Below are 13,028 nucleotides of genomic sequence, written 5' to 3'. Positions count from 1 at the left end.
GAGGACTGACTTTGCTGCTTGTCTTCATATACCTGATCAACTGTAATGAGGGAGAGATCCTCAAATGGAGTCTGCTCTTCGTCTTCCATGCTAGGGGAGAGGACCTCAAAGCGATTGTGTATTTCTAAAAAATCAGAGCGAACCCTGGGCCTCCTACTTCTTTGAGTCACGTTTCTCCATATATCTGGCTCCTGTGTTGGTGAACTAGCCTCCTTCTCAGGGGAGTCCCCTGTTTCCAGATTGGTGGAGACGGTGTGCTCTGTTGCTTCCAAGAAGAGCTCCAGCTCTCTAATTCTTTGGAGCGTAGCTACACGTTCCTCCAGTTGCTGGACTTTGTCTTGTAAGAGGGCAATCAACATGCAATTGCTGCAGGTAAAGCTGCCTGCAACCTTTGGCAAGATGGCAAACATTGCGCAGGAACCGCAGGCGACTGCAGCTGTTCCCTCACCCTCCATCTTGAGAACGTGTCGTTGGGGGTGACTACAGCGGTCCTCCATCATAAAAAGCGTGAAGACAGGACAAATAACTCCCCCCCAAAAAAACCTAGGTCTCCCCCAACAAACGTTTGAGACTTGCTCCCCTAAATCTAAAAGATGAATCAAACTGCTAATCAGCCACAAGAAACACACACAAGAAAACCCTTTTTGCTGCTGCCCTGCAAGCTCTGATGTATGCGTCACAGCCTTCAACAGAAAGAACTCTGAGTTCAAGCTCTTCATTCAGCACTGAGGGCCAGGATAGTATATGCATTACAATTGCAACAGGCAACAAACTTCTACCTGCAGTTGAATCTCACCACAGTGCAGTACAATTGCTATTTCCACAGAGTTGCAATCCATCAGGGGTGCCAACTTGAATAAAATATGGGGAAGGGGGCAAGTGAGCCCCACCTCACATAATCAATCACATGTTGTGGCTCATGCCCAACCATTAGAGTGGCAACTGCCATGAACTTAGGGGGAGCCTGGTGGTCCCGTCAAATATTTTAGGGGGAAGCTCTGAAGGGACCTCACCCCTAGTTGTTCGCTCCTAGGTAACCCATTCCCTGTTGAGTGCAACAATAATAGAGAACCTTTGTTCTGGACAGCCCTTTAAATGTTTTCTCTTGGGAAAATACCAGGAGAAATTCTTATTCTTCACTACTTACCCTTTCCTTCTGCCATAGCCCTAAGGAAAGGAGTCTCTGGTCGCTTGTCTAACTCTTCAGAGTGGTCAGTGAGCATTTCTTTCACTGCTTGGAATCCAGACAGTACTACAATGGGTAGATGTCCTATCCATAGGGTGAAAATATTTCCATGTTGCTTTGCCAGCTACCATTTGGGTCAAAGGAGAGGAGAGGAATGATGTGTTCAAAAAACACAGTTGCATATCTCAACTGAAGCGAGCTTCAGTATCCCTCACCTCTGTAGCTTCTCACTATGTGCAGTTCTCTTGCTACCATCTTCCCCCCTCCTCCTCCTCCCCTTCCTTCCTTCCTTCCTTCCTCCCTCCCATAATTCCAACCATAATTACTCCCTCCTAGCCAGGTTGCCTCTGCCTAGGATCAGAGCAGCAGAGAAACTTCATAGTAACCAGCCCTCCTGCGACAGACAAGAAGATGCACAAATCTTTGCCAGAAAATGATCTTGCCACAATCTTTGTGTGTGCAGGGATGTGGAACCTGTAGCCCACCAGATGCTTTTGAACTAGAACTCCCACCATCCCTGACTATTGGCCACGGTGGTTGGGGCAGATGGGCATTGTAGTCCAAAACATCTGGAGGGTACCAGGTTTGCACAGGCTGGGCTAGAATCCTGGGTCAGGTTTCAGACCCATGGTGGGTCACAGCAGGAGCATCACCACCATGCAAATATATGGCAAGGAATTCAGATGCTACATGTCTGGGCTAGAGAATATTACCAATTCCAATGTTTTAAAAGTTAATATGTTCATATCTGATGATTGAGTAATTTTGTATGTTTTGAAGAGTTTTTGCTGAAAAAAGGCTCATAATTATATTTAAGAAACAAATAAAATAAACTATGGCCTGACAAAAAGTAAATGCTTGCGGAGGAGGCAATGGAAAGGTGCCTGTTCTGTTTGTCTCTTGTCTTCTCTAGTTACACGTGAGCTGCTGTTGAGAAAGGCTGATGTGCTCCTGCTTCATTGCCAGTTGAACTTGTTCCCCTTCCGTCTGTTGGAAGGGGAGAAGTACACAGCATTCTAGACCAGGGATGTCCAACAGGTAGATCGTGATCTACTGGTAGATCGCGGTGTTTCTGTGGTAGATCTTGGGGTCCCCAAACCCCCATGAAAGCTCAAGAACTTTGGCTTCCTAAAAAAAGCTCGATAAATTTGGTAGATCACCGCCAGTTTTGTGTTTTTTTTATAGTGGGAGTAGATCTCAGTCTCTTGAAAGTTGGATATGCCTGTTCTAGGCCATGTGGCAATATGCAATAGAACAGAAGGAAGAAAAGATCAAGAGCATATTGTAATAAGCTGTTTTATTCATTTAGCTTCTTGTGTTACACAATGTGTTTTGAAAATAAATTCCCTTCAGCTAGCAGCTATAAACAACACACATAATGACATTAAAGCTGGTATAAAAAGGCAAGATTCTGATTAATACTGAAAAGCACAAAACTATATAAAGTAATAATAATAATTTTTATTTATACCCCGCCCTCCCCAGCCAAGGCTGGGCTCAGAGCGGCTTACAAGCAATAATAAAAACAAGTTGAATGATTACAACTTAAAAACAAAATTAAAATACAAAATTAAAATATTGAAACATTAAAATATTAAAATGTAGCCTCCTCGCAGGAGGAGAAGGAAAAGAAAAAAGAGAGAGAGGGAGGGAATCAAATTGGCTCCATGCCAAAGGCCAGGCGGAACAACTCTGTCTTACAGTCCCTGCAGAAAGAAATCAGATCCTGCAGGGCCCTGGTCTCATGAGGCAGAGCGTTCCACCAGGCCAGAGCCAGTGTTGAAAAGGCCCTGGCTCTGGTTGAAGCCAATCTAATTTCCTTAGGGCCCGGGACCACTAGGGTGTTGCTATTTATGGACCTTGAGGCTCTCCGTGGGGCATAACAGGAGAGGCGGTCTCGTAGATATGAGGGTCCTAGGCCGTGAAGGGCTTTAAAGGTCAAAAGCAGCACCTTAAATCTGACCCTGTACTCCACCGGGAGCCAGTGCAGCTTGAAAAGCACTGGATGAATATGCTCCCATGGCAGAGACCTCGTGAGGAGCCTCGCTGCAGCATTCTGCACCCGCTGGAGGTTCTGGGACAGCTTCAAGGGCAGCCCCGCGTAGAGCGAATTACAGTAATCAAGCCTGGAGATGACCGTCGCATGGATCACTGTGGCCAGGTCGGGGCACGAAAGGTAAGGGACCAACCGCTTGATGTGGTGAAGGTGGAAAAATGTCACCTTGGCTGTTGCTGTAACTTGCGCCTCCATGGAAAGGGAGGCATCAAGGATTACACCCAAACTCTTAACGGAAGGCAATGCCACTAATTGGGCCCCTGCAAGAGAAGGGAGTTGGTCCCTCATCCCCATGCCATCCCGACCTAGCCATAGGACCTCTGTCTTCGAAGGATTTAGTTTCAAACGGCTCCCACGAAACCATCCAGCCACAGCTTCCAAGCATCTGGTCAGTGTGTTCGGGGCCAAGTCGGTGTGGCCATCCACCAGCAGTTAGCGCTGAGTGTCATCAGCATATTGGTGACAGCCTAGCCCAAAGCTCCGGATAATCTGGGCAAGGGGGCGCATAAAGATGTTAAAAAGCATCGGGGAGAGAATTGCGCCCTGCGGCACTCCACACACTAAGGAGTGGCACGACGACATTTCCCTCCCTAGTGCCACCCTCTGTCCCCGATCAGAGATAAAAGAGCACAGCCAGTTACGGGCTATGCCCTGTATCCCCATGTCTGCGAGGCGGTGGTCCAGAAGATCATGATCGACCATGTCAAAGGCTGCTGACAAATCTAAAAGGATCAGCAGTCCTGACCCGCCTCGATCCAGTTGTCTACGGAGATCATCTGTTAGGGCAACCAGAGCCGTCTCGGTCCCAAAACCAGGACGGAAACCAGACTGAAATGGATCTAAAGCCGATGTTTCCTCCAGAAACCTACCAAGCTGTTCAGTAACCGCTCTCTCAATTACCTTACCCAGATATGGAAGATTTGAAACTGGGCAGTAATTGGATAGGTCTAAGGGATCTAATGAAGTTTTCTTTAAGAGTGGACACACCACTGCTTCCTTCAGTTCCCCTGGGAATGTCCCTGTGTCAAGGGACAAATTGATAATTTCAACCAGGGGGGTCCGCGTGACATCTGGACACTCCCTAATCAGCCAAGACGGGCACGGATCAGGGAGGCAGGTGGTGGGCCTACCAACTTGAAGGAATCTATCCACATCAGCAGGGAGTATCTGTTTGAAATGGTCCAACACTGGACCTGAAGTCAGTTGAGGGGCCTCCAGTTCAGTCACTGTATCTAAATTGGCAGGGAGGTCACTTTCTCCGCAAACAGGACTTTCTCCACAAAAAAGCTCACGAATGCCTCACAGCTATGGGTCGAATTTGTGCTTAAATTTGGTTGTCCTCCTAAGGACGTTATTGACCTAATTATTCTAAAAAGTTGTGCCGGGCGAGAGCTAGCGGATGCAATGGAAGCTGCGAAGTAAGATTTCTTAGCAGCTTTCATAGCCATCTCATAGGCTTTCATAAGCGTCCTATAAGATGTTCTTGAGGCTCCGTCACTAAAATAGGAGAATGACAGCATCGGTAGCTATATGAAATCAGGGAGATACACAAGGCAACATAAAATGTTGTTGTATTTTCTATAGGTCAACTTGTAAGTGGTAGCAGGACTTCCTTTCTCAGTGCCATTAGTTTCACACCTGCAGTTGGTGCTTTCTAAATGACTCTTTGAAGCTGATTTCACAGCCCTGGCCTTGTAATCTTGGTGGGAGTATTACCTGGAGATTAGCACTTAGCTTGCTATACATCAGGAAAATTCCTGACATGTCCTAACAGGAATCGGCAAAATGTCAGGAAACACCCAGATCTATGGCAACCCAATGGAAAAAGCTCAACAATTTCCTAAAAAATGGAACCCTAGTTTCCATATGGGAACCCTGCACAGATCCATTAAGAAGAATTTGGTATATTAGTCTTTGAATTGTTCTTTAGAAGTGCTTCTAGTTGGAGTAAACAAGATGAAAACTTCCCCAGGCTTCAGAAATTGAACAGCACATGCAGGTTAGTACCTGTTGAGAGGCTGCCATGAATGAATGCTGAGGGTCTTGGCCACCATGTCCCACCCCCTGCAATGCAGGAATCTCAGCTAAAGCATCCATGACACATGGCCATCCAACTTCTGCTTAAATGCCTCCAAGGAGGAGATTCCACAACCTCCCGAAGGAGACCATTCCACTGTCAAACAGCTCTTACTTTTTCCATATGTTTATTTCTGAATCTTCTTTCTTGTAACATGAAGCCATTGGTTTGAGTCCTACCCTCCAGAGCAGGGCTGGATCAATACATATCAAAGAAGTGTTTCAGTTAAACACATTGTAAACATCATACAGGGAAGTTGCATTGGCGAAACAGCTGTGTAAGTTTTTTGGTAGCCAGCATTTTGTTACACCCTTAGCTTTCTCTCCATCAGAGCCATCTTTCCCATAGGGCTTAGTGGTGCATCGTGCCAGGGCACTGGCCTCTCAGGGGTGCCCCGTGAGTGTGGGAGCTGCGCGGCTTCCCTCCCAAGCCTCTGCGGGGATCGCTCTCCTCCCGCGTAGGCTTGGGAGGGAAGCTGCGTACCTGCTTCCGTGCCTGGCTGGATCCCCCTGTGCTCCCCACCGATATATATGTGTGTGTGTGTGTTGTGTACACTCCTTGCCTGAACAGAGACAAGCGTGGTGTCAGCTCTCTAAAAAAAGGTCGACAACTCTGGGCAAACGGGGGGTGTGTGGATCTTTGAACCCTGGCGGCTCATATTGTTAAGACGGCCCTGTTCTCCATGAGAAGCATCAAAGGGATGGGGGGAGGGGGATAGGTTTCAGAGCCCAGAACTTTGTTTAGAAAAGCTGATAAGATGCCCCAAGCAAGCACTCAGAATTCCCCTTCTCCTTGAAGACATTCTCTGAAGATATTTGAACTGTAACTGTGTATGTGCATATAGAAGGGGGAAAGCCAGAGTTCTGGAGTACTGATCCAGAAACTGAATAGTTAGAGGAGGCCAACAACCTACCTCTTGAAAGACTGACTCCTGTGACTAAAGAATTAAAAGAGCAGCAGTTACTGCTCTCCTTGCAAAAAGCACTGAGACACCACTTAGTGTGTTTTGCCATGCAGTTTTTCGACTTTCCTGCCTTCCAAGAGCTGGACACTTCTTCTTTTGCACCTTCATTGCTTTTGTTTTTTTACAATAGAAATGTTTTCTTAACATAAAATCCCAATGTAGAGTTTCAATTTCTTGTTGATGTACATATATTCAAAATCATAATAAAAACCAAGAATATATTCTTAATCATTCAACTCATTCATGTTCTAATTACCTCTGACTTCCCCTCCCCTTCTTACTTGGGTCTTTTAGAGTTCTTGGTTGAATGCATAGCATAATAAATCTAGATTGTTGGTAACCAAATTTTTCGCTATTTTTTTAATTTTCTCATTACAAGAGCTATTCTAAACCAGTCAAAAATTTTAATTCTCCACAGTCATCTTCTAGGTATTGTTTAAATATATTCCAATCTTTACTAAATTTTTGTTTCGCTTGATCTCTTATCTGTCCTGTCAGTTTATCCATCTCAGTTTAACCAGCCAATCTTTCTTTGATGCTATCGTCTCGCTTTTCCAATGTTGTGCAGTCAAAACTCTTGCTGCTGTGGTGGTGTACATAAAACTTTCTTTAAATTTCTTGGGATCTCCCCCGCCCCACCCCGGTAATCCCTAAAAGAAATGCCTCAGGGTTTTGGGGAAATGAATTTCTAAGGGAAAAAGTAAACATTTAATGAACTGTAAAAAGAAAAATTTAATGAACTGAACTTTGAGACAAAGTTGTGCCAGGAAGTTCAACAGACATGGATCAAGGGGGAAATCTGCAAAAATATCCTTTACTGTGCTGAGTTTAAGTTGCTGATTTCTGGGATTGACTTCAAAATCTTCTTGTTGCTACTCTAGAGCCACCTGCTGGCTACGACTGGGCCCATAACATTTGTTAGCTATTTGTGATCTTAATAATTAAACAGTCTTACACAAATAGTTGAAGATAAATCTTTACTTGTGAGGCTGGCAGCAGTTAAACAACAAGCATTATTTACATATAAATTAATGAATGCAATATGTTTCTCTCCCTTGATCCATAGTTGCTTGTTCTCACAGCACCTCTGGACAGTGTTGGCATGTTCACAGACGAGAGATTTAACAGAAGAAACCAACCAACACCCAGCTGCAATTGCCACCTCCTTTCCCTGATACCATTTATTCTTTGTGAAATACATGTGTAATGCAATTACAATACAAATACTAACAAATGCGTCAGGAGTGGAAAGGGGTTGGTGAGTGGAGGAAGCAGAGATGAAGCCCCCTAGCACTGTCATATTTTATTATGCTCTGCAGCGGGGAATAGCACAGAGTTTATAAGGATGGGGATGTGTTGTAGCCCCTGGTAAAGGCTCTTTATTGAGTTCTTTCACTCCTTCTGGCAGCTGGAAGCTGAATGCCCTCAGCAGGCTGGTCAGGAAGTTGAAAATTTCAATCTTTCCCAGCTGCGTTCCCAAACACATGCGAGACCCTGAGGAGGAGACAAGGCAAAGGCATTGTTAAGATGGCGAAATAATCAAGGTTGATGTCCATTTCCTAACTAGAATAGTGCCAACATCTAATAGCTGAAGAGCAGATAAGAGGACACATTTGCCGACTTTTAACTATGGATCTCTATGATGACTCCCATTTTACATATCCATGAAAATGAGGAGGTGCCCTGGAAAAAGAGGACAAAAAGGATGGGAAGGCAGGAAGCAGAGGCTGGAGCAGCTGATTACCTCAGATTCCCCTCACCCCTGGTTCCTGTGTGAATGTTTCTGGGTTTACTTGTTTATTTGGTGTTTGACTGAAACTGAGCGCTGCGGGATTTCTTTTAATTTTCAGCTGCTCTGCAAGGTTCTCAAGGGTGGTGGTGGAATGAGCCATAGAATCTGCCTTTGAGGGGGAATGTAGTTTCTAGCACCAGCATAGGGCAAGGGTGTTCAGGTTGGGCTGCTCATCAGATATACATTTTGGTGGGGTGGGAATAATAAGGAAAGAGCTATATAATTTTTGCAGACTTAATATTCCAAGGACAGCTCCTAGAACCTCCAGCTGCAGGGTCTCCCACAGACTTTGCAGAGATGCTGTCAGCCGGAGTACAATAAGTCTCTGTTCTCTTATGGAAAAAAGATGAAAACTCATAATCTCTAAATTGTAATTTGAGAATAATGACTCTCCAAAGACCAGAACTAACAATGCAACTGAGTGTACGTTATATATCCCCACAGAAGTAAGCCCGCTTGATTTCAAGGAGGGAGTTCTCAGATAAGGAATGCAGTCTGAACATTCTAACAATTTATTAACAAAGGCATTTCTATACCACCCACTCACAAAATAAAGGTGGTGTACAATACTATAGAAAGGTAAAGGGACCCCTGACCATTAGGTCCAGTAGCGGATGACTCTAGGGTTGCGGCGCTCATCTCGCTTTATTGACTGAGGGAGCCAGGGTACAGCTTCCGGGTCATCTGGCCAGCATGACTAAGCCGCTTCTGGTAAACTAGAGCAGAGCATGGAAACGCCGTTTACCTTCCCGCCGGAGCAGTACCTATTTATCTACTTGCACTTTGTGCTTTCAAACTGCTAGGTTGGCAGGAGTAGGGACCGAGCAACGGGAGCTCGCCCCTTCGCGGGGATTTGAACTGCCGACCTTCTGATTAGCAAGCCCTAGGCTCTGTGGTTTAACCAACAGTGCCACCCGCTGTAGACAACACAATATACAAATACAATAAAACACGTGTGGGATAACAAGCCTCATATAACCAACATGCTTAAGTCTAATTAATGCATGAAGCGGTTAAGACCATAGAGTAAGCTGTCCTGCCAGGCTTCCCTCACCTTGGAAGGAACTGGGTAATCAGGCCTATTGTTCTCCCCCAGCCCACCCAAGAATCTCAATGTGTATAGAGGTCTAAACTAGTTGCTCCAAGCTCAGACCACATGGCTCTTACAAGACACTATTCTGTTCCTATACCAATTATTTAGGAACTTTTCCCACTGTCTGTAACTAAGCCAAGTTCTACTGCCTGTGCATTGTCTTCTGAATGCTGTATGCAAAAGTACATGAATCTGACCTTTGGAAAATTTGTAAGCAAGCCGTGATAATGTCTGCTGACTTTCTGCTGGCGTAATTTTCTACAGCAGGAGGCAAACAACACTAAATGCCTGACTCCTGGCACATAGGGGACATAAATAGAGTAAATATTCCTTTGTTCTTTAAAACTAAAACCTGGCACATACCCCAGTCTCCTTTACAGGTCAGAAAGGGGAAAATAAGTAAGGAAGTGGAATGGTTTCATTCAGTTCTGAGTGTGGTTTCAGACCCAAAATTTAAATCCCATGAAAAAGATGTGGGGTAGCTTTAGCCCTGCTGCCTGAAAAGAAGTGGAATGACATCCAGCAGGTATGAGTGACAGGGAGCAGCAGCATTCTAGTGCTGGCAGTGTTGTCTCTCTTCGGAAAAATGAAATGGGTGGCAAATATCCAAGGATTCCCTGGCAGACAAGGGAGGGGCATCCCTCGCAGAGGATTTGAATGCCTTTTTTGCCCGTTTTGAAGTAACATCTGCAGCAACACCTGCTGAGGCTTTACCACCACCACCACCACTCCCTGGGAAGGCTTTGCCATCATCACTACCATCACCATCATCAGTACAAAGGAATGTAGCAGTCTCTGTGGAAAAAGAAGAGATGAGGAAGGTGTTGAAGAGAATCAACCCAAGGAAGGCCACAGGGCCAGATGGGGCAGCTGGAAGGGTATTGAGAGACTGTGCAGATCAACTAGCAGGAGTTTTCACTGGGATTTTAAATCGATCCCTAGCCCAGGCTATTGTTCCATCCTGCCTAAAGTCCTCTATTATTGTTCCAATAGCAAAAAAACCTAACCCGGAAGATCTGAATGACTTTCGTCCAGTAGCACTCACACCTATAATCATGAAGTGCTTTGAAAAGCTGGTACGAAATCATGTCATTGCCTGCCTACCAGAGGGACTGGACACATTCCAATTTGCTTATAAAACGAAAAGATCGACAGAGGACGCTGTGGCGATTGCCCTCCATGCCGTCCTTGCACATTTGGAGCAGCGGGGGGGGGGGGAGGGTTATGCCAGACTGCTTTTTTTAGATTTCAGCTCGGCATTTAATACCATTCTACCACAATGTCTGATGTCTAAACTGGAAGATCTGGGGCTTCCGTTATCACTTTGTGGGTGGATACTGGATTTTTTGTCAGACCGCTCCCAGAGGGTTCGGTTGGGCCCTTATACCTCTAAAATGCTTAAGACTAACATAGGAACACCACAGGGATGCGTACTCAGTCCGCTCCTTTATATTCTCTACACGTACGATTGTGTCGCTGCTCACCCTAGTAATAGGGTTGTCAAATTTGCAGATGACACAACCGTGATTGGGCTCATCCCTGAAAGGGAGGGTGAAACGGACTACAGAGATGAGGTGGAGCGGCTGACAGAGTGGTGCAGAGCTAACAACTTGCTCATAAATACAAGGAAGACAAAGGAGCTTGTGGTGGACTTCAGGAGACAGAAGAGCAATATCCAGCCACTTTTGATTGATGGGGTCTGTGTGGAGAGGGTAACAACGTTCAGATTTTTGGGCATTGAATTACAAGAGGATCTGTCCTGGAGTGTCAACACAAGGGGGCTTGTGAAGAAGGCGCAGCAGAGACTGTACTTTTTGAGAATTCTAAGGAAAAACCATCTTCCGCAGAAACTGCTGCTTGCCTTCTATCACTGTGCCATTGAGAGCATGCTCACTTATGGCTTATGTGTGTGGTATGGAAGCTGTACTACCCAGGACAGGATGGGGTTGTGCAGAGTTGTTAAGGCAGCAGAGAGCATTGTTGGCTGCCCACTTTCCAGCTTAGAGCAGATTTCTGCCACAAGGTGCCATAGGAAGGCACTGGACATAGTAAAAGATCCATCGCATCCTGGTCACTGTCTCTTCGAGCTCCTGCCGTCGGGACGGAGATACAGGACGATGAAGACAAGAACGAGCCGTCTTAAGAACAGCTTCTTCTCCAGAGCGATCTCAGCCCTGAATGGGAAGCCTGGACTTTGAAAGTCATCTAATCTTCCTTGCTGTACTATACTGTATTGTTTTAATTAGTGTTTTTATGGAGCAGTCAAGTAATTTCGTTGTCCCTGAGAGGGGGCAATGACAATAAAGATATTATTATTATTATTATTATTATTATTATTATTATTATTATATTATTATTAAATATGGAGAGGTCCAGGATGTCAGTGATGGAGGCCCCGTAAGTGTTTGTGTACCTGTGGGTCCAAACAGCCAACCCAGATATCCCCAAAACTTGCCAGTGCCATGACCTGCTGACCAGAAGTGCCCAGAGGCAAAGGAAGGCGGCGTGACCCCTGGAGCGGGCGTCACTACATAGGGTGCATGTGTGGCGTTGCTACTTACGTTGCATGCGCCATACATAGTGAAGCCACACATGCGCTGTATAGCGGTTTGCCGGTGCTGCTGCTCCAGTGCCGTACGGAGGTGCTGGGATCCAACAGAGCAACAGAGGGATCCCCGCACCATCTGTACAGTGCTGGAGCGGCGGCACTGGCAAACCGCTAAGTACAGCGCATGTGCAGCGTTGCTACATACAGTGCATGCATGCAACACCACACATGTGCTGTACATAGTGGTTTGCAGCCAGTGCCGGGATCCTCTACTTGCAGCTGCAGTCGTGAACGGCGGATCCTCCACATCCAGCTGCAGTGCCACAATGGCTGCTTGCACCGCCGTGAGCCCCCACGGGGTGACTTCTTCTCACCCCCACAGTCATGGAACCCAGGACTCACCTCCCCCCCCCCCCGTTGCGACGCCACTGCCAGTGCCACTGCTGCTACGAGGACGCTACTTCTGCTATGTCCTCTTGCTGCTGCTGATGTCATTTCCTGGAAGCAGCTGAACAAGCATTATCTGCAGATCACAACACAGCTTGGACTTATGCATTTACCTGCACCAAATGGTAGATATTCTTCTCTGGCCACAAATTGTCCATCCTTGTCCAAAAAATGATTTGGGTTGAACTCTGCAGGTGTCTCCTAACACGTGGGATCAATAAGAATAGAGCGCAAATCAGGAAAAATCCTGGTCCCCTGCACAAAAGAAGCAAAAGACTTGGAATGAACTCAGATTAAAACATTTCTGGATTGTCCCTCACTGTTCCAAAACTAAACTTTGCAGAATTCAGACTGAATTCAAAAATCATTTCTTTGGTTTTTTGACAGGTGTGGCTATATTCATCCCCAACATTTTCCCCTGTAGATGCTGCCTGTAGAGGCAGGAAGACAGGAAGGCAGACTTCTCTCTATCCCTCTCTTAAGAAGAAGGCCCAAAAGCCAGAGCAAGAATTCTGGCCACCACATTTTCCTCCTCTCCTTTATAGAATCATAGAACTGTAGAGTTGGAAGGGACACCAAGGGTCATGTAGTCCAACCCCCTGCAATGCAGAAATATCAGCTAAAGCATCCATGACAGGTGGACATCCAACCTCTGCTTTAAAATCTCCAGTGAAGGGGGGTCCACAACAAACCGAGAGAGTCCTTTCCACTGTTGAATAGCTCTTATTGTCAAAAAGTTCTTCCTGGTGTTTAGTCAGAATTGCCTTTCTTGTAACTTGAAGCCATTGGCTTGGGTCTACCCTCTGGGGCAGGAGAAAACAAGATTGTTCCATCTTCCATGCCACAGCCCTTTAAATATTTAAAG

At 45.9% G+C, this 13,028-nt stretch overlaps 2 protein-coding genes across 4 annotated transcripts in view; both read right to left on the bottom strand.

Moving 5' to 3' along the window:
* The window catches only part of LOC310762214 (cytochrome P450 2J2-like), a 205,759-nt gene that overhangs the window by 46,408 nt on the left and 146,323 nt on the right, over positions 1 to 13,028 (bottom strand). The window lies entirely within an intron of this gene.
* LOC310762194 (cytochrome P450 2J2-like) overlaps positions 7,615 to 13,028 on the bottom strand; it is an 81,695-nt gene continuing 76,281 nt past the window's right edge. The window contains exon 8 of one of the 3 annotated variants that reach the window (XM_083612873.1): positions 7,615 to 7,777. In XM_083612873.1, coding sequence (XP_083468999.1) covers positions 7,721 to 7,777 — 57 coding nt within the window. In that variant the 3' untranslated portion in view covers positions 7,615 to 7,720. Of the gene's footprint in view, positions 7,778 to 12,349; positions 12,419 to 13,028 lie in introns of those variants that run through there. The other 2 variants (XM_083612872.1, XM_083612874.1) reach the window with 2 other exon arrangements.

The sequence above is a fragment of the Podarcis filfolensis genome (assembly GCF_964270895.1).
Source record: "Podarcis filfolensis genome assembly, chromosome: 5".
NCBI lineage: Eukaryota > Metazoa > Chordata > Lepidosauria > Squamata > Lacertidae > Podarcis > Podarcis filfolensis.
This window is presented reverse-complemented; position numbering and strand designations above follow the sequence as displayed.